This window comes from Oncorhynchus keta, chromosome 34, assembly GCF_023373465.1.
Source record: "Oncorhynchus keta strain PuntledgeMale-10-30-2019 chromosome 34, Oket_V2, whole genome shotgun sequence".
Taxonomy (NCBI): domain Eukaryota; kingdom Metazoa; phylum Chordata; class Actinopteri; order Salmoniformes; family Salmonidae; genus Oncorhynchus; species Oncorhynchus keta.
Genome location: NC_068454.1, coordinates 60,484,853 through 60,507,075, shown reverse-complemented (window position 1 = coordinate 60,507,075; position 22,223 = coordinate 60,484,853). Strand labels below are relative to the sequence as shown.

General features: G+C 42.0%; 1 protein-coding gene across 5 annotated transcripts; it reads right to left on the bottom strand.

The window, feature by feature from the left end:
- Positions 1 to 573: 573 nt before the first annotated feature.
- On the bottom strand, positions 574 to 20,494 carry LOC118367421 (ETS translocation variant 1). Of its 5 annotated transcripts, none has more exons than XM_052494222.1 (14): positions 20,364 to 20,474; positions 20,179 to 20,239; positions 19,865 to 19,985; positions 19,347 to 19,437; positions 18,995 to 19,042; positions 14,269 to 14,322; positions 8,971 to 9,100; positions 6,636 to 6,827; positions 6,128 to 6,375; positions 4,157 to 4,228; positions 3,986 to 4,054; positions 3,687 to 3,856; positions 2,482 to 2,583; positions 574 to 2,310 (listed from the first exon to the last, which is right to left on the bottom strand). In XM_052494222.1, exons 3-14 carry the CDS (start codon positions 19,907 to 19,909, stop codon positions 2,083 to 2,085), a joined length of 1,449 nt encoding a protein of 482 aa, XP_052350182.1. In that variant the 5' UTR covers positions 19,910 to 19,985; positions 20,179 to 20,239; positions 20,364 to 20,474; the 3' UTR covers positions 574 to 2,082. The 5 variants fall into 5 exon arrangements, with proteins under 5 accessions (XP_052350182.1, XP_052350183.1, XP_035606776.1 ...); XM_052494223.1 differs by having other exon boundaries at positions 4,157 to 4,225; XM_035750883.2 differs by lacking the exon at positions 20,179 to 20,239 and having other exon boundaries at positions 20,364 to 20,494.
- Positions 20,495 to 22,223: the final 1,729 nt, after the last annotated feature.

Below are 22,223 nucleotides of genomic sequence, written 5' to 3'. Positions count from 1 at the left end.
CTTTTACAAGAGGCAATAATAACTTTAAGGCAGTGTTACTTTTTCATTACTGACACTCCAGCTTTTAAGAGTAGGAACAAAAGACACCAACAATTGTCCAACATGAAAAAAATACTACCTTAAATTAGACATTGATTTTTCTTTGGGTGTCACTTTTGGCTAAATGCTTTGCGGTAGAGAGTATCTCCACCAACCTGGAAATTGACGAGTTACTTTTCTCCATTGCCCTTCTCTACACCAACCCACTCATGCTTGGTTGAACTGCTCTACATTTGTCTATGCCTGTCAGTAAATCTATGAACTACAACATCTTATCCTTACTGAGTAATGCGGTTTTGAAACCTTACAGAATATTTGTGTTTTATGCAATAAGAGGTTTTGTGGTAAAATTGGCTGTGGAAATGAACAAAAATTATATGTTCTATTTCAGTAGTTGCCGTAGATAGCTCACCAAGATCCCATAATTAAATTCTCTTTAAAAATGTTTACTTGCTAATAAATCTGAAAATATTGTATTCATGGTAAAAAAAAAAAACATGTATATATTTTCATGGGTGACAATCACGCATGTACCAGTTTTTCAGCACTATTTTATTACAGAATTTTGGCTATTGCTAATTCCATCCCAACCTGTATACTTTTTTACAGAACTTCATCGTGGTGACTTCATTTTTTTTCCCCTTTTTGAAGAATATAAAACAAAACATATGACTAAACAAAACACTTAAACACAGAACGCAGAATTGCAGATTGCAGTTTGCCATTATTCTTAGACTATAAAATGACAGTTACAATTCGAAGCAGCAACCGATGTGCATTTACCTGATTATACATGGAAACCCTATTTCAGATATAACATGGATCTTTATAATACTAGAAAATTCAAAATAGTTCTGATACCTTTTTATTCAAATGCAACACGTACATCATTTGTCTACAAACAAAAAGGAAAAAGTTAGATATGATTTGATTTCAGTTAGCATGTTTATCTCTTTTTTTGTATGCATTCCTCACATTACGTTTGATTTTAAAAGGGGGACAACAACATTGTGTGATAGGATATAAAGGGAATGTTTGTTTTGTACAATTCCCACATTGTGGCCTTGAAATATCGGATAACTCGTGTTATGGCTGAATTAATACACATCATTGACATAAAAAAACATTTGTGTTGTATCATGTAGGACGAATCAGAATTAAATGTTTGTTATACATATGTAAATCATTAAGTTGGCCGCTGGTGTGATATACGCAACAATGCAAAGACTAAATAAGGTACAGTCTCTGCTTCGTTTGTCTTTTGAATACAGGTCATTTGCATTACATATAATAAAGTATGTTTAGGGTGAATTTGTTTGCATCTGATCGTTTCGTGTCGAATTCCTACAGGTCTACACAGTCAATGCAGTTTTGAAAAGGAACCCAAAACTCAGTCATATCATGATGCACTGTGGGTCAGTCAGTACTGGCAAAGGGGCACGTTTAAAACTGGCAGCAAGGCAGCATGTAGATGTCAACTAAGATTGTTATAATTACATTACTGTTTCAAGTCTAGAATTATGTCACTTCACCATAAAAGTATCTTAAAAGCATGTCATTACAATACATTGCATTATTCACTTAAATGAGTAAGAAAGTACACATGATGGAGATGAAAGGGCAATTGAACAAAAAGAGGAATGAAAGAAATAATTGAGGATGCTTCCTGTAGCTGTCGAAAAGATCAGGAAGATTTATTTTCTTCAAGCTCTGAGGATTCAGCTGCCTAGACTGCAGGAATATGTCCATATGTGACCTTTGGCCTTTGAGTCCTGTCTCATACGAATACGGCATGCTTATGGGGGGGGGGGGTCCCTCCTTTAAATTACATAGCTAGCCCCCGCAGGTTCACAAACTGTCAGTCAGTCCATAAAGTGCACTCTCCATCCTGCAGCACGGCTTGGACGTCAAAAAAAAAAAAATTGAAGAAAAGGGTTGGTGTTTGTGAGAGAGGGTGACTCGGGATCCTCTGAATGACAAAGTCTTTCCCCTCCGTTCGTAGCGACTGTGAAGTACACCAGTTCGGCGTCCTGGGGCTTTACGTTAATAAACGTAGCCCTCGCTGTACGGGTGTGGCGGGTTGCAGTAGGGCCCCGCCTCCTGTACGTAGGCCATGTTCTCGTCAAAGTGTGACAGCGGCACTGTGTCCTCCTCGTTGATCTGCCGCTCCATGTCCGTCTTCAGCACGGGCCGCTGATTGTCAGGGAAGGCCATGGAGAACAGAGCCTCGGGGTCGCACACAAATTTGTACACGTATCTCTCCCCTGCCACCTGGGGATAAGATAAGATTAGATAAGATGAAATGAGACGAAATTTATTGTCCCCAAAGGGACAGTTGTCAGAGCCCATGGTTGACTATGGAGAAGACGGTATTACAGCTAATCAAACGTGGAACCATTGTCATACGTCTCTTGTCAGGGTGCCGCCTTAGGCCTCTTTTACCTTCTGCATAATGCCTTTTTCGTAGTAATAGCGTAACGATCGGCTGAGTTTGTCGTAGTTCATAGCAGGTCGGTTCTTCTGGATTCCCCATCGACGTGCAACCTTTGTCACACACATCCACGAACAGACAGACGCACATAAACAAAGGGGAAATGGTTATGGTGAAATGAATAGAACCAGAATGTCATAGAAGGATCACATTGTACAGATTAGTGGCTTCAGTCTTGTAACATATTCCTTGTGCATAATAAGAGGTGAGAACATAACACGCCCCCCTGTTGCACAACGTCCCGGTAAAAATGCAATGACGTTGTCTTAATGTCAGAGCTTACTAATCCATATTTCCTAATAACAGCAATTAGAGTGGAACCAGACTCCACACCCCTTGACAGGGATGTGTTCATTAGGAACTTGTCACCCACCCAGTGGAGCAGGCAGCAGATGTTACAGCACCTGTCGACCAGACCACACAACCTCCACATCCTCCATTCTAAAGCCCTACTCCTACTCTCTCTGTATACCTCTCTCTCTCTCTCTCTCTGTCTCTTTCTAACCCTGCATCTCTCTCTCCCTCTCTGCCTGGACCCAACACTAAAAACGTTGCACCCCCTTTCATGTCCTCATGCTCATTCATGTGTTACACCTGCCCGGGCCAAAGGCAGAATTTACGGCCCAAAGTTAGCGCGTTTGGTCACCTGATGGTATGAATGCCCCCCTGTTCGCTGCAGCTGGCTGGTCCCACTGAGTTGGGCCATGTGGACCGATGCCAAGTTACCCCCCCAACACACACATACACACACACTCCTCTAACCATTACCCTACCAACACACCAGACACTGACTGTGCCTCTCTGTCTGCGATGTGAGCGCACAAACCCAGACCTGTTCCATTTCAAAGGGCAGAACCGTCAACACCGTTTATATTTTGAGGAACAGGTTCATTGAAACATTTAGTAGGCCACTCTCCGGTTGACAGTTTGTTTGATTTGATCAGATTTCATACATTTAGCACGGGGTGAGGCAATAAAAAAGGAACGCCAGTACGGTACATTGCCTCATTCAAACGTTTCCTAACACATTATTCTGACCGTTTGAAGAACAGATTTCACCTCAAACTCACTTCAATGATCAGAATAAGCTGGTCACTGTTGCTTGAAGGGACAAAGATACTCCATGTGGAATATGATGAGACAGACATGCACTCACCTCCTCTGGCTCGATGAGTTTGAACTCCATGCCCCGGCCGGTCCAGGCGATAAAGTGAGAGTTGGACGGGTCGTCCAGGAGAGCCACCAGGAACTGCCAGAGCTGCAGTGAGCCTCGGCGCTGGTAGGTTGGACCTTCACGGTACAGACCTGACTCCTGCTTTATGTCACCTAGAGGGGGGGTGGAGGGAGGAGGAGGATGGAGGGAGGGGAGGTTGTTATTTCACGTTTCAATTAATATCTTTGATTGAAATTACAAGTGAAAGCAGCCGTTTATGTGTCGACTCTTGGACATCTCACCTTCAACCTTTTCGGGGACCACGCAGGTGTCGTCGTAGAAATGTCTTGCGACTTTATCGAACATGCAGCCTGAGAGACGAGACAGTGTTGAGAAATCACGTTAGGGAAACGGCAACTTGGACGGGATGAATAACCCAACCAACGTGCATGTCTCCAAGCATCATCCCTCACCTTCAGTCCTGCTGCTGTGAGCCAGATAGCCGTCTTGCCTCAGGTAGACAGAATGGCAGCTAGGCACTTCTGCTGGAGACAGGGAAGAATGGGTGTTAGAAGCCCTTAAGGGAGCATTAGGACAGTATCAGCTATCTGAGAGCAGTCAGTTACTGCTCACTCACTGCACCACTGCCCCTGATTAAAGAACATGTCTTCTAGCATGACACTGGAGCTCAGCCAACACGAAGCGCACAATATGACACTAGTCCTGAACAGTGCAGTGTCATAGTCTAGACTAAGCTCAAGATAACCTATTAGAAGCATTGGAGTAAATGTAGCATAAAATGTTGGGCATGTTTTCGGCTCGTTCTGTTTCTTCAGCAGTGAAGCATGATGGCTGTGATGGCTTTGTTTCACTGACCGCAACTTCACTGGTACTATTTACAACAGTATAATATTACATATGTCTGGCCCTCCTACAACATTACAGCTGCTGGTTACAATCAAAGGGCCGAAACAGTTACAAAGTGAATGGTCAATAAAATGACTAACCCCGTTCATTTAGGGTCCATCAACATTTCTCTGAACTTCATCAAAGTAATGGGCTTGTAGAGGAAATTACTGCTAATGAAATTACCAGGCTCCCCTCCCATCCTCTCCACAGGCCTGGTCTAGTAAACAAGCTGCAGAATGACTGCTAATAAATTCGCCTAAATGGTCAATCTGGGATATAAAACATGCTGGAAAAGGGCTCCCTCTGTTCATCCACGCCATCGAGATACTTGGGAAACCTGCGTAAATGTTTGCAGGGTAGTGTTCATTAGGCACCAAACTGAAGACAACAAACTGAAATAAACCTGTGTAGCTCAGTTGGTCGAGCATGGTGCTTTGCAACACCACAGCTGTGGGTTCCACTCCACGGGGGAACGGTATGAAAATGTATGCACTCACTACTGTCAGTCATTCTGGATAAGAGAGTCTGCTGAATAGCTCAGATGTAAATAGTGAGGACTACCTGGATATAGAAACATTTGTTTTCTGTTGCAAATGTTTTCTGTACGCGCTCTCTTATGAACATGTCCCTGTTCTCATGTTACAGAGAGAAGGCCAACTCAAAAGGAGCTCAGTGCTGTTTATATTGAAATCTTTCTCTGCATGAGGCAGCAGAGTGGACGCCACATTCCACCCTGACTGGGCACACTATTGCACCACTCCACAGTAATCTCTCCTTGGCTCTAGCTTATGAATGAAGCCAGCAGGATTAGAACACCCCACCACCCCTTCTGCGGGGGAGGACTGTGAACAGGCACAGACATTAGAGCACCACAGGAAATGGAGCCCGGCACAGACACCCAAACCAGAAACCCCTGCGCTAATAATGGGTTAATCCAATCAACAGGCCCATTCCTCAAATGACAACTATCTGGTCTGATTAAAAATATGGTGGTTTGATGCTGTGGTGGGTCCAAATGCTCAAGTATTTAGTGATATTATTGAGTGAAAAGAGTGTTCTTTTGGCCGAATTTGTCATATTTCTCTAATGATGTACACTAAAATATAAATATACAGTAGGCTACATTTTTTCTATAGCTCTAACCAAGGTTATAGATTCAACGGTCGTAAAGGTGGGGAGAGGTCTGTCCGTAATAAAGAAATGCTTTTTTGACACCACACTCCACAAAGCAAGACCTGCAGGCTGTATGTATAGATACGTAGGCTATGTGTGACGTTTTTAAAGGTATGTAGTTCTGTCCCTTGATCAGTTCTTGTCTATTAATGTTCTGTATTATCTCATGTTTCTTGTTCTGTGTTGGAACCCAGGAAGAGGAGCTGCTGCTTTGGCAACAGCTAATGGGGATCCTACTAAAACACCAAAGACTAAATAAGACAATGACACCACAATATTAAATACAACACATTTTACTGCATCTCTATTACCACCACCTCCTCCCCCCAAAAAAGAAAAGGACAACTAACACACCCACTCACCTGAGTCATAGGTGAAATCCCTGGGCTCCTGTTTGATCATCATGGAGGGGGGGTACGTGGGGGGAATGGGCGCCCCTACCATGGCAGGGTGCTCAAACAAGGGGTCGGAGTACTCCTGCTTGAAGCCTTGTGGGGGGAACAGGATGTTGGGCTCAGACATCTGTCTGTGGTACATGGGCCTTCCGTCCCGAGACATCGACGGTGGGGAGGGGAACGAGTGGCAGGGCTCCGACAGCTGACGTCGAAATCTGAAAAGGCAAGAAAATGAAATTTTCACAAATTCTCATGATAACCGATTGAGACAGATGGACTGACATCAATACACATTTTTAAACCTAAAACTTGACAATTTATACAACCTGTTGTGTATAATTAGAATGGTACATCTGGATTCAGGTAAGCTGTACTGAATGTACTATAATGATCACATAAACTTAAAATGTGCACTTGAAACTATGTCGATAATGTTTTGTTAGTGCCATTTTAAAGATGATGTAGCTGTCTGTACCTGTGGTCCATGGAGTAAGTGCTGTCCGGGAGGGGCTGGGAGGGCTGGAGGTGGGGGTACGTCCTGTCTGGTTTGGGGGTGGGGATGGCCGTGGGGGAGCCATTACGAAGGGGGGACACGGGGTTGCTGCAGGGGGGCGTCGCTGGGCTGGAGGGCTTCATGCCTGTGGGGTGTTTGTGCTGCTGGTAGGCACTGAGAGACACACGGGGAGGAGGGATCAGTCTGTTGTTGTTGACGAGACAAAAATCAGGTTTGATTTATAGATGAATAGTTTGATTAGAGATAGACGTCTAGTTTGATTTATGGCATTTGTATCTAGTTGCTTACAGTGGACCTTGTAGTATCGCCATAATTAGGACGTAATGCTAAGACCTTTTATCATATTGAACCTCTGCAAAGTCTTAATTAGTGAGAAAACCATGTAATGTGTATTTGTGCTGTATTTTCGAAATCCAATATTTTGTTCTATTTTTGTTTTTGACACGTTAACATTCTGTTGAGATGACTCAATATGTGTTATCTCTAATGTATTGTCTCAGTCACAGATTGGTATGGGCATTATCACCTTCACCACATACTCATAACTTATATGAATGTTCATTATGTACAGAATCTCAAAGGACTGGCTATGTGGTTCAGGCTATGTTGTCACACTTGTTATTAGGAAAGTAACACCATTCCTCTGCAAGGCTTTTGAGCACCAAACAGTTTGTAAACAGTTTGTAAGAGGTTAAATGGTATGTAAAGGGTTTGTAAAGGGTTTGTAAGAGCGTAAAGGATTTGTAAACAGTCAAAACTGTTCGCTGCTCTGGCCCCCAATGGTGGAACAAACTCCCTCACGACGCCAGGACAGCGGAGTCAATCACCACCTTCCGGAGACACCTGAAACCCCACCTCTTTAAGGAATACCTAGGATAGGATAAGTAATCCTTCTCACCCCCCTTAAGATTTAGATGCACTATTGTAAAGTGACTATTCTACTGGATGTCATAAGGTGAATGCACCAATTTGTAAGTCGCTCTGGATAAGAGCGTCTGCTAAATGACTTAAATGTAAATGTAATGTAAATGTTTTTACATTATGTCGACACATGCCATTTGACAGAAGCCATTGTAGTGTGGCCCAGTATTTGAACGCTATCCTTTTCCATATCCAATCGTCTTTTATGTTATAGTTATTGTCAAAATGACAGTTTAAAAACTTTTCGGGGCAAAATTTTGAACTTGAATTTTGACACATTTTCCTTCTTTAAGAATATATATATATATTTTAGCGTATGTTCAGGGTTTAAAATACTTTTGTGTTTCCTCTTCTAGAATACATCTTCATGATGACCCTTGACGTACATGGTACTGTAATGTCGCAAGCATATATCACAATGCCATACATCACAATGCCATATATCACAATGCCATATATCACAATGCCATATATCACAATGCCATATATCACAATGCCATACATCACAATGCCATATATCACAATGCCATATATCACAATGCCATATATCACAATGCCATATATCACAATGCCATATATCACAATGCCATATATCACAATGCCATATATCACAATGCCATATATCACAATGCCATATATCACAATGCCATACATCACAATGCCATATATCACAATGCCATATATCACAATGCCATATATCACAATGCCATATATCACAAGTCAAATCAATTCAAGATTTGATGTAACTAGGCAATTATTGTGCCATAGGCATTTTGGTTCATTTGAAAAAACACCTTAGGTAGACAGTATATTATCCTAGATCTATTCCCCAAGTCAAGCGCATCCCACTTGAAACATTTAGCACAGCACCTGGCCTTTTGTTTCATAGGGAATGGCTGCAATTCCAATGTCTTGAATTCTCAAAATGGAAGGAAGTAATACAACGTTGAAAACAGGGTGGGAAGCCAGAAGTACTGTAGTTTATCAAGCAATCATAATGAAGCAGTCATTATCCATCTAACAGCGTGGCGATATATTGGACAACCTATGGGGATGAAAAAAGACTGTACAAAATGTGATTCATTTTCATTTTCATCAAACCAGATTTACCTGCAGAATTCTTGTGAGATTTCACTACAGGTAAAATAAATACTACTTCAATATCCCACAGGATATTTTCCAAACCACCAAAACCTATAATGTTCATTTTTGTGTGTTAGTCTATCTCTTTGTGTGCAATCTGGCTCTGTTGGTTCCAGACAGGGGAAAGTGGAACCTCATGTGATGTCATACTGGCTGATGCAGAGAGCTCGGATGTTTTCAACCTGTTAATACTTATTTTATCAAGCTGAGGCTGGTGCTGTGGCTTACCTACCTGATGTTGTACAGGCACTTCTCCCCATAGTGGAGTTTGAAGGGCCGCTCCTGGCTACAGGCGGAGCCCAGCTCGGAGCAGGGGCTGTGGGGCTCCTTCTTGATCTTCAGCTGCAGTCCGTGGAATGCCACTATGACATGCATGTGTGAGATGGAGGGAAGGAAGGAGGGAGGATGGAGAGGAGACATTAGATTGGTGACGTTGAAACATTTATTCAGTAACTAATTCATTATTTATCAGTACTCTATATGTCCAAATGTACAATAGTCATATAGTCCCCATGAAAAGTAAACCTATTTTAAAGGCACTTCCACCACATACAAAATACTTATTCAACACTTGGGTAATAGGTATACATGTACAGTACTTCATCTTACTCCACTGCTATCCCTAAGGACAGGGAATATCTATGCAGACTATTTCTATTTCTAAGTCCAGAATCCCAGTCTTCATCACTCACTGTAACTCACTTCTCGCAGTTACACAATGGGAGTCTCTTCCTTCCTGAAATATGACAATCTCAAAGCAGGGCTAGACACCACTAAATCCCTATCACGTTTCAGCTAACTGCCAATACTGTCCAGGCAACACTAACAAGGCCCATTGATCTGAACCCACTCTCTGTACCTATGCCCAGTTTCCCACAGTGGCCTGTGCATTTAAGAAGCTGTTAAGTGCCAAATCAGTCCTGATTAACATCCCATCATCTTGAGTCATGATCAACACTAATTCAATTGGCCACGGTGATGAAAACCAAGTCACTCAGGATCAAGTCAGACCCGGGTACCTGGAGAGCTAGCGTGTCACCGCTAATAAACACATGTAGGCTACGTACGTGCGCGAACATGCACACGCGGTTGCACCAGGCACATGCACAACTACCGAGGAGAGTATAAACCCAAAGTGCTTTACTTATGCAGAGAATATGGCACACTCATTTCCTCGTTATCGTTGACAGGAAGTGGTTTGTCAATCTTCATGTTAAAATCCGCATCCGACCCACAGTGACGTCAAAACAAAGTAGATACCGATCATGAATGGAAGTGAAAATCAATCAAACTAAACAAAGCACTAAAAATGCTTGTCTTTTCTCTGGTTATTTAGGGCTAGAACCATGCTCAACTGTCTACCTGGGGGATTGCCGGGCCAGTTTTTCTAGAATGGGCCTTAGAAAACAAGCCCTTTCCAGAGCTGATGACTGAGGAAGTAGTTTAGGGGTTGAGGAGCTGAGAGAAGCGGATGTTTTGAGTTTCTCACTGCTGACTGACAGCTTGGCCTGTGTGACAGTGTCACAGTCTCTCTGTGTGGAGGAGTCGATCTGTCAACACCCCATCTGACGCCTGTGTCCCAGGGGACTGATGCATGGGGCACGTTGGGGCAAAGCACAGGGGATGTTCACAGGTCTCGCTGGCCTCGGTGGGGCGTGACCTTTACGGGTCATCGATCGGTGGTCAAAGTGGTACCTCCTGAGGGGAGACCTTTGACGAGGTCGAACGGCGTCAGAGGCGTCGCAGACACAGAGGCTGCAGCCTTATCTGGCTAATTAAAGGCTTATGGCAAGAGGTACAATAAGTAACAGAGACATATTGTTTACTGTTTTGTGATGTACATGTATTTATTAGTGGACATACACTGAATAAAAATATAAACGCAGCATGTGAAGTGGTGGCCCCATGTTTCATGAGCTGAAATGAAGAATCCCAGACATCCCAGACAACACAAAAAGCTTATTTTTCTCCAATGTTGTTTACATCCCTGGTTAGTGACCATTTCCCCTTTGCCAAGATAATCCATCCACCTGACAAGTGTGGCATATCAAGAAGCTGATTAAACAGCATGATCATTACACAAGTCCACCTTGTGCTGGGGGCAATAAAAGGCCACTTTAAAAAGTGCAGTTTTGTCACGCAACACAATGCCTCAGATATCTCAAGTTTTGAGGGAGCATGCAATTGGCATGCTGACTGCAGGAATGTCCACCAGAGAGAATGATTTAATGTTCATTTATCTAGCATAAGCTTCCTCCAACATCGTTTTAGAGAATTTGACGTCCAACCGGCCTCACAACCTCAGACCACGTGTAACCACGCCAGCCCAGGACCTCCACATCCAGCTTCTTCACCTCAGACCACGTGTAACCACGCCAGCCCAGGACCTCCACATCCAGCTTCTTCACCTCAGACCACGTGTAACCACGCCAGCCCAGGACCTCCACATCCAGCTTCTTCACCTCAAACCATGTGTAACCACGCCAGCCCAGGACCTCCACATCCAGCTTCTTCACCTCAGACCACGTGTAACCACGACAACCAGGACCTCCACCTCCAGCTTCTTCACCTCAGACCACGTGTAACCACGCCAGCCCAGGACCTCCACATCCAGCTTCTTCACCTCAGACCACGTGTAACCACGACAACCAGGACCTCCACATCCAGCTTCTTCACCTCAGACCACGTGTAACCACGCCAGCCCAGGACCTCAAATCCAGGCTTCAGGCTTCTTCACCTCAGACCACGTGTAACCACGCCAGCCCAGGAACTCAAATCCAGGCTTCTTCATGTTCTTCATGTTGCATTTATATTTTTTATTTATATCTTTAATAAAGCCCTTTTGTGGGGAAAAACTCATTCTTATTGGCTGGGCCTGGCTCCCCAGTGGGTGGGGCTGGTATGCCCTCCAAGGCTGACCCATGGCTGCATCCCTGCCCAGTCATGTGAAATCCATAGATTAGGCCCTAATTTATTTATTTCAGGTGACTGATTTCCTAATATGAACTGTAACTCAGTAAAATCTTTTAAATTGTTGCATGTTGCATGTATATTTTTGTTCCAATATAATTATGGTTTAGGAAATTATGTATTTGTCCTACAACACAGTAAGTTAATATGCACATGAACTGAATGAACTACAATGTTAAGAACAGCTCATGCGCTCTAAGAGAGGCACCTAAAATAGAGATGGAAATGTCACAATAGATTTATCAGTGGGGTGCCAAGGTACACCAATCAATATGGAAGACATCACCTGTAATGACAACAGATAAACCTTTTTAGAATGTCAGGTCCATCAATGTTAAATTGCTGTGAGTATCTACAGATTGATTTATCTAAATTACTGTGCATTTTAAGAACAAGCATTTTTGACAGTTATTTACATCATTTTGAATGGTTTCATTTGAATTTCTCAAATAGTCTGTCAACTTCTTTGGCTAGTTTTCTGTACAAAATGAACATGTGTTATGCTTACCCACATTAATTGGCATTTTAGTATTTAGATAAATTACTATTGTTTGTTTGGCCCTATTCCTTATTTAGAAACCAAAGCGTACATTTGATTCAAAACAACATTTTGATCATTGATTTTTATAAATACAGATTTGAGTGTATTTGCATTTTGTCTGACTTTACGCTTTGCAGTGCACACAATCTCTTTCATTGATTATTTTGGTTCCCTTATTTAAATCATATCTTAAATACCCCCCAACCAGCTATGCCGTTCACAGTGAATTTTCTCAATACAGCCACTATATTAGCTGCAAGCTAAGAAATGTCATTTTGGTGCCAATCATTCCTAATTACCACAAAACCCCCTCGAGGGCAACAGTTGTGTGCATTGGGTTACAAACTGTGTATTTTGGCATTTACAGTGAAGTCTACTTTTGGCAGATATTTCTCCAGCCCATTCATAAAATATCAGTCTTTTGGCAACAGGGGGAAAAAAACGTCAATTTTCACACAGTGTAAGTGCTTGCCATTACTGTTAATGTTAGTAGCTCCGATCCGCTGATTACATGTGGTCTCATTTTACACCATCTACAGTACTTCTTCATACCCTGCTAAGTTATGCTAATGAGAGCTTGGAAACCACTAAATTTGAAGGTAATAGACAAAGAACATGTCTCCTCCATGCGCAAAGCCTTAAGATTCAATGTCTGGAAGTTTCCCCTTTAAATGTGATGTTAAGTATGGCTGATGGACACGGGAAAATTGTCCACAAGTGAGGTGATAAAGTGAAGACGTGAATGCTTCTCTATGAAGCGCTAAAAATACATGTAAAAAATATCCGCAGTGATATATTTCCATGTTTCCACCTGTTCTCTATGTCTATTTTCTCATACCGTACGAATGAATTGACTGTACATGTCATACACCTTGTTTTACCTCGTTTGACCTCTAAACAATCCCACCATCCTCTCTCACTCTCTCCTTGGTGAAACCCATATTGGAGTCCTGCAGGCTGGGACGCCTGCTCGAGAGCCCAACCACAGTGCCCTCGCCCTCCCACCCACCATCTGTTTCTGCCTCTCCAGTCTGCTCCAGCATGCCAACAGGACGTTTCCTATGGTCAGCAGTCCCCTACTACAATGGACACGATGGGCCCTGGATGGCTTTGAAGGACATGGGGACCTCAAGACCTTATGGATGTTACTGTGCAACCATTTTGGATCCTATAGTGGATATGTACCATACTGTACGTCTACGGAGCTCAGAGAAACTGGTAAGAGGTTCCTCAAAGGCAAACAGTTTCTTGAGACAAATGTAGAAATAAAAGTATTGAAATGAATAAAATATTCTGAGGTGAATATCTAACACGTGAGCGATAAAGGGGGGTAATGGTCATTACAGACACAGTTTCCTGCTTTCTCACTGCTGCACAGGCCTTTTGGCTCATCTAAAAGACATGTGCTAGCACTGGATCCCACTGAGCTCCACTCACTTCACTTCTGTCTCCACGTTGGCTGACTTCCTTCATAACCCCACTGTGCCAACAACAGCCTCGTCTCCACTCACTTTAAATGCTCATTGTACTGTGCCACCAAGTACATCATAATGTATAGTGCATTTATGTCAAGACATATTGGATTTCTTCCCGTATAACCGCCACAACAAATGCTGACAGTTAAAGAGGATAAAATACTGTTGGAAAAAATTGAGTTTGAGATTATTATTATTTTATATAAACACTATCTGATTATTATCACTCATTGCAAATGACTCAAAATATTTTGATGTTTTCCTACATAAATAAACCCCAGTGCTATAATATCATAGCTCCCTCTTCCACCCCCTCTCTTCCACCCCCTCTCTTCCACCCCCTCTCTTCCACCCCCTCTCTTCCACCCCCTCTCTTCTGCACCTGTCTGCCAACCTGCAAGACTAGCTCTCCGGAGACCACATGTGAGAGTGAAGGTGGGGGTACTGAGAGACATGGAAAAAAACACACACACACTCGCACACAAACACAGAGACTCACACATACATACACAAATACAATAACATTGTGGCATCATATACTCACAGTTTTCAGTCTGGTAGTCTGGGACAAACTGCTCGTCATTGTCGGGAACTTGAGCTAGAGAAAGAAGCAGAGAGGAAAGGAAAAGCAGATTTTCATGCCGATGGACAACACCAGACTCACGATATCCAGTCCAACCCTCTCAATCATTTATTTTGGCAAAAGGCCTCTAAACCCCTTTATGGACATGTATCTATTCATGAACAAAGCAATGTAAATGCAGAATCCTCCCAATGTTTATCCAAGTTATAATGCACCAACGGACAAATAGAATGCAAATGGAGCAGCTAAAAGCTAAAATAACAGTCTCTAGGGAGAATGAATGTATTGCTCTTCCCCTCTTTCTCTTGATTGCATATGTCCTGAGGTTGTCTGGTCCGTTTTTAGATGATGCTGTAGCTTCAGGAGTTAGCCATCTCCACGCCGATAGCAATAACACCCATTGTTAACAGTAGCGAATTGGGTTCTTCCCCACTGCTGAATCCACCTGTACCTGCCGAGTCAGCTCTGCTCCAATCCAGAGTGTTTCACCTATCATTCACACTCCTGTGCTTTCGGCTAATGCTAAGACAATGAAGGCTCTGCACAGGGTCCAATTAGGCATGTACATATTTATATCACACATATTTGCACTTTTTAGGTCCCTGAAGTCTGACGAGTTTGGAGAATTGTGGCAAACGGCAATATGAGAGATTTTTAAATGTGTCATTAGCACGTCTATTTTTACGCACAAAGAGGTGGATTCTCATTATCACTGAATCAGTATCATGTCGAGGCAGGTCTGTATTAGATGATCATGTTTTTGTATTTTCACTTTTCAAAATGAGAGAAAAGGAACGGATCCAACAAAATAGAAAAAGGAAAAACCTATTTTCTCACAATATGCGTGGTGGAAAAACAGGTGAAAAACTATTAGGTCAAGCCTTGTGTGAACTAATGTTCACTGTAAAACAAGTGTCAATACAGTAGACTGATCTGATACACACTAGGAAAGATGAATTATATGGTATGGTGCAATACTGTAAAGATCAACATCACAGCAACTGAAGTATAATTGTAAAACCCTGTGCACCTGCTGACTTCAATTCTTTGTGCCAGCCAAGCCCCCTCTTGCAGTGGGATTGTGGTGTGCACTGTGATTTCTGCATCAAGATGGCCATTGTAAGAACTACAAAGCACCTTTTCGTGCAAAATAATGTCATACCTTGCCACTACAAATAATTACAGACCAGAACTTTCTCTCAATTCAAAATACAGGCTCCACCACAAAACCATGACTGGAAAACATTCACCCAGTGCAAGCTGGACCACTCAAAGAAAAGGAAACAATGTCTCCACCACAACCGTGTACAACTTCTTTCTACCTCAAGTTCGCTAGCACTGTATAACACACGCGCACTGCAGGCATCACAAAGTCGCAAGGTTCGGAGCGAGAGGGGAAGAAGGATGGCGACAGACAGGCGGAAACGAAAGGAGAGAGGGAGAAAGTGATGTTGAAGCCGGATGCATGAGTCACCGGACCCAGTCTGTGAATGGGCCAGCTGATCCCTGCAAAAATTCCCGGGGAGAGCACCAAAATTAGAACTCTGCCGCCATTCACAAAAAAGAGAGAGAGAAAGAAAGAGAGAGGGAGAGAGAGAGAAAAGAAGAGAGAAAAGAAAACCAGCCAAGCCCCATTCACAGGCCCTGAGTAGTAGTGGCACATCCTTTGTCTTTTCCTCAGCCCATTCTTTTCATCCCAGCCCAACACCATCAGGCTCCTGTACCTACAAGTACTGTGTGTCTGATGGTGTTAGGTTTCAAACAAATCTAGCTAGCGCGCCAACAACAGGGCTGAGATGAAAAGAACGGGTTGAGGAAAAGATTTACTGTCTCCTTTTAAAAGTTTGAATTCAATAGACCAGACTGCATCAGCTATCATTTTCACATTTGTGTCAACATTTTATTTAAAAAATTACAGTATTCTAAAATTGTGGCAACCTCACCGAATAGATTTCAAAGTGAAATTGATACTTTGAAGAACTCCCAAAAAGAAAGAGAAAAATAGCCTTGGCCAAAATGGCCAGGTTAAGAACCCTTCAACCTCTCGGTTTGTGATGTCAGAAATTCAGTCTGTCTCCCATAATTCCTCCTCGTATTTCCAATTACCTGAATGAATAAATCTTTGATATAGGTAGGTAGGTATTCCTTTTTATCTTAATGGACAGGAAGTAATTTATTAAATCTACTTCAATCTTGAAACGTACATCACAATGATCCACGACATGCAGAAATGTACTCCTTACAGTAATATCTATATCAGGAACCAAGGCCTTTTTCCCCCACTTAAATACTAAAATATTAAAACGACATCTTATTCTTTTACAAGCCCTGCGGTATATACTTCATAATCTAACTGGCAGAGAGTAGCTGGTAAAGTATTCCAATATCTATTTCAAAGCATACTTTTCATTTTTAAAACCCCTAAATTACACTGCAAGCATTTTTAAATGTATTAAAGAATAGATAAATCTCATCAATGATTAAGTTGCCTATCCACCTGTGCAAAGCAGTTAGAAATATTTTTCTACCTCTTTGGAAAATGTAATAAGATAACCTCAAAAAACTTACCAGAAAAACATCACAGTTGATAAGAGTATGATAAAAATGTATATTACTGGTTAAGGATTTACACTTTAGACCTTGAAATTACAACTAGAATCATCTGCCAGTAGAGACTAAGGCCTACTGGATAAAGAAACAGGCTGTCTTGTTCAATACTAACATATTGCAACAGTAGAGCTGAAGAAAATATTTAAACAATTTACCATAAGTACACATTTTTCTAGATTAATTTCAAATATGTGGTCTGAATATAAATCATCAACAGTTCAATCTGGCATCAAACGTCGATTCCCCTCAAAGCTTGAGAGACCAACACAGAACAAAAGCCCTGACACTGACATAGATTGAACAACAAAAGAATGATGTCATTATTGATACCAAATGTAGCCTAATTCTTATCCAAACAAAATTTGTTTTAAATAGTTAGCTGACACAAGATGTTGGCATGTTTTTGTCTTCCATAATGCAGTCCACAGTCCACAAATGCAGTGCATTTAAGGAGAAAAGTAAATATGCAGTGCGTTGGGGCGGCAGGTAGCCTACTGGTTAGAGCATTGGGCCAGTAACCGAAAGGTTGCTGGATCGAATCCCTGAGCTGACAAGGTAAAAATGTGTCATTCTGCCCCTGAACAAGGCAGTTAACCCACTGTTCCTGGGCTGTCATTATAAATAAGAATTTGTTCTTAACTGACCTGCCTAGTTAAATAAAGGATCCATTAAAAAAAATAATGTTTTGAGAAAGATGTCCCACATAGAGAGATATACTTAGTTATATTTTGTGTAGAAAGGGAACACATGGTGCATTTACAATACGAAATAAGATGATGGGACCACATTATACAGCACATAATGTCGTGGGCTTGTTTCGGTCCCTAAGCAAGCGGCAAGTACAAACTTCAAGATTTGTCATGCATGCATACAATCATATTGACATGGGAAATGAAAATGATTAAAAAGTAATGTAGATGACTTTTATAGAATCTACAAAGAACTCCACAACCTACTTCATATTTACACCACTATTTACTCAGAGTCAGAAACTTTGTGATTTCCTGTTTTAAAAACCTAATGCCAATAACATAGATTGGACATAATGCATATTATAATTTATAGATCACTCTAAATGTAATCAAAGCAATATTAACATCCAGAAATGTAGCAACAAAAGTTTTAAAGAATAAAAGGCCATGTTTTTCTGTTAATGCATATTGCAGCTTATTAGCAATCAATTGTAAGGAAGAAACATGGCAAACTAATGCAAATGTCCCATGCAAAGAAAAGCATTTTCGATATGTAAATGACATTCAAGAAGATCAAATGTAGATACAACCGACAGACTAATACGTTTACAGACTTAGACATGCACAAACATATGAAACATGCATCTTACGAAAATGGTAAAGGTACAATATGATCAATATTCTTTACTAACCAAAACTTCTGTGCTGCAAACAGGGCGGAAAGAAGACACCCGCGCTTAAATCCTGAAGCATCACTTCTGAGTTATACCACACAGAGCAAGTCTTGCCATTAGAAAAAAATTATGAAATAAACAAAAACAAACAAAAAAATAAACTCTCAACAAAAAAAACAAGTAAATCCGTTATTTTTCTTCCAATAGAAAGATAAAGAAACGGAGAAGACAGCTGATACTACAGCTATGGAGGATGATTTCTAGAGAGATGCGCTGAGAGGAAAAGAAAGAGAATGAGTGAGGGAGTGTGAGAGAGAGAGAGAGAGAGAGAGCGATAGAGAGGAGATGGTAGAGGACCGGTGGAGGTGGTGCGGTGGTGGCGGCTCGCGTGCGTTAGCTCTTGCCAAAAGCAGAAGAGACAGTGAGCAGCGGAGAGCTTTCTCCTGGTAATTTGTGATGACACTCTGGGTAGAGCCTCCTCAGTCTCCCTCAAGACCACGCTCATCACAGTCTCTAATGTATGCATGACACACAAGGTGCCTCTTCCACACAGGCTTTAATTGGACTGCACGTTAGTAGGAATGGAACTTGGGGCCAATTTTTTCTACATCTCTACCTTTCCCGTTCCCTTTCTCCAATTCTCTTACTATGTCTTTTAAACCAAGTGAGCTTGTTGAGCTTCGACACTACAGTAAATGTGTAAACACTTACCTTCCGCCAGCCAGGTCTCTTGCAGTTGACTGAGGTCCTGGAAGAGTTCTAGGAGGACAATCATGGAGGGGAAGAAAAAAACAGGACAAAAAAAGCTTCAGAAACAATTCCCTCCACTATGACAGGCTGATAGGCTTAGAATGCCATTGGAGGCTTGGCCGGATGATTCAGAGGCACGTGTGTAACTAATAACAATTCAGTTTGGGTCTGTAGCCACTCGCAATCTTCACAGGTGAATGTGTCTTGTAATTGAGATTTTGCTTACGAGTGCAGGTGGCCACAAACCAATTGAATTTTGCTAAATGTTAAGAAGCCGTGAAATGGACTTTTCCCTCCCCTCTGCTCTACGTACCTTCAGTGTCCAGGGCTAGGTCAGAGTTAATTAATTTTCTTTTTCTGTCATTTGCCGGTCTCTCACTGCAAGTTGTCTTCCCTTGTGGCCTCTAAACGGGAGGAAACAAATCAATGTCTCCCACTGGAGTGATTCTGTTGTGTACTAGCACAGATGACAGCTGAGAGAGCAATAGATGGCCATCAATCACACATCTCACACACTTTTAAACTTGACCCTGTCCCTTTTCTTTACCTATAACTACAGAGGGAAGGCAACACTTCAGTGATTACTCGTAATAACGTTATTACAATATTTCTTAGAATATATATAACATCATGTATTACACAGTAATAGTTTAAATATGACGCTATCCGTTCATACATCTGCACATGGAGGAGGTGACTGAGCGACCAGCTTGCAGGTTTTACATCAACTTAATAACACAGTAATGAATAACATTTTCCTGATATCTAAGTGCTGTTTATTTGTTATTTGGTCTCGGGTTATACGTTAAAAAAAACGTGTCTCTCACTCACATTGGATTTAATATAAGGCACTTGTTGGTCTTGAATCCCATCCATTCTCCAACGCTAATGCTCTACTTTAATTGATAAGCAATTAGCCAGAATTGTCCGCGGTGTGTGCCGTCCGACCACCCTATATCAAGATGGATTGGGGGAAGAATAAAATGAATGGACCGTCTAAACTTGCCGAGGTAGTCGACCTGAAACAGTTTCATTCATAAAGGTACAAACACCTCCGCAGTGAACTTGCACTACGATTATCCCACTACAAAAGTAAATAATTGACATATTAGCTGCATAGCTCTCAATGAGTTGTGTTTACTCACCTTTGTAAAGAGGTAGGCTATGCATAAGGTTGTTTACAAACGGTCAACTTCTAGCTATAGGCTGTGCGCAAGGATGGCGATAAATATTGAGAACCACCACCTAACGTGACCAAAAGCTGTACTAAATAATACTCTAAAGCATGTCGTAAACACAAAATAGAAAATAAAATAATAGGGACACTCACCTAATTAATCTGCGCCGCATTCATTCACGGGTTTCTGTCTGGATTTAGTAAGAAACAAAAGTCAGCGATGTGAAGCCCGCTGCTGAATCTGACGGCTGAAGCCTGCGCACACTCAGCTCTAGTGTTGGTTTGGCGCCGCTTGGCTTCGCCTTCTGGGGCCCCCCATGGAAAAAGAAGGCGCTCCGTTTCCTATTGGTTGTCAGTCTTTCACTGGATCCGATTTCCACCCTTCATTCAGGCACATTTTTAATAATGTGTGTTTAACTTCTATAGAGAACAACTTGTGAGGAACAGTGTCACAACTGTCTGTCTGTCTGTCTGTCTGTGTGCTTGTGCTTGTAATTGCGTGTGCATGTCTGTTTTAAACTTTATCACTTTGCACAATGTTTCTCAAAAATTGGGCTTTTAAAAAGCCACTTATTATACTTTTACTTGATGCCATTGTAGTGTCTTAACACTTAGTACTTATTTATGTAATAAGAAAGACTCTGAATACAAGCAATTGAACTGGAGCTTCACATTTACTCAAACGAGTTAGTACCAGAATAACATAGAACAACACTGCCCATGACCAAGGGTGCTCCATCCTTAAAGGGGTCATCAGTAATTAACAGAACATAACACTACATTTGAAGAAGGAAATAGGTTACCTGTGTACAGAACCTGTTTTGTTTGTTTTGTTTTGTTTGAGAACATGTTCTTCTGTAGCACAGTTGGTAGAGCATGGCGCTTGTAACGCCAGGGTAGTGGGTTCGATTCCCGGGACCACCCATACGTAGAATGTATGCACACATGACTGTAAGTCGCTTTGGATAAAAGCGTCTGCTAAATGGCATATATGTTTCTCAGAGCACGTTCTTGATCAAACACACACACAGTCGCATTCGCACACAGTCGCGTAAACGCATAGACACACACAAACCTTATGTTCTCCTATTTTCCCTAACACTAAACCTAACCCTAAACTTAAAATAGCCTTTGTCCTCATGGGAACATGGGAAATGTCCCCACGAGGAATGTTTTACTATCCTTGTGATTTTAGGTCCCCACAGGGATAGAATAACCAATCCACACACACACACACACACACACACACACACACACACAAACACACAGCCTAACCCTAACCCCAAAACTAACCTTAACCCTAACCCTAACCATAAAACTAACCCTAGCTCCTAACCTTAACCCTGAACCTAATTCTAACCCAAACACTAATTCTAACCTTAACCCTAAATAGCATTTGACCTTGTGGGGACCAACAAAATGTCCCCAGTTGGTCACATTTTGGTCCCGACAAGTATAGTTAAACACGTCCACACACACACACACACACACACACACACACACACACACACACACACACACACACACACACACACACACACACACACACACACACACACACACACACACACACACACACACACACACACACACACACACACACACACACACACACACACACACACACACACGCTCCCTCTGTCCTTCTTTCTCAATCAGAGGCAACACACACACAGATGTGAGCACACACACTTTGTGACCATGGAAACAGCATTTTGAAGTGGTTCCAGAGGGCCTTGCTAAAGCTGCAGCTCTCCCCTAATGTAAGGGATGCACTGCTGTGTGCCTCAGACCTGCAGAAGGCACTGACCTGTAAGTAAATCACAGGTCACTGGGCAACTGAGGACAGGTTTGCATCACAGTCAATACGACACTGACACACAGTGAGAGCAGTCTGGTGCTTTACAAAAGAAAGATATCACTAACACTCACACCTGACTCCCCCCCTACTAGCTCTGACTTTGCTGATAGCTACTTTATTGAGGAAACATGTACTTACTATGATATGTGGTT

Bases quoted from the DNA above. Each gene is read 5' to 3' on its own strand.
- LOC118367421 (XM_035750883.2), bottom strand. From the start codon at position 19,909: ATGGATGGGATTCAAGACCAACAAGTGCCTTATATTAAATCCAAT. The intron at 6,828-8,970 runs GTAGGTAAGCCA...TGTGTCTCTCAG, and splicing joins AAGTGCCTGTACAACATCAG to TGCCTACCAGCAGCACAAAC. The intron at 4,229-6,127 runs GTGAGTGGGTGT...CCCTGTCTCCAG, and splicing joins GGATTTCACCTATGACTCAG to CAGAAGTGCCTAGCTGCCAT.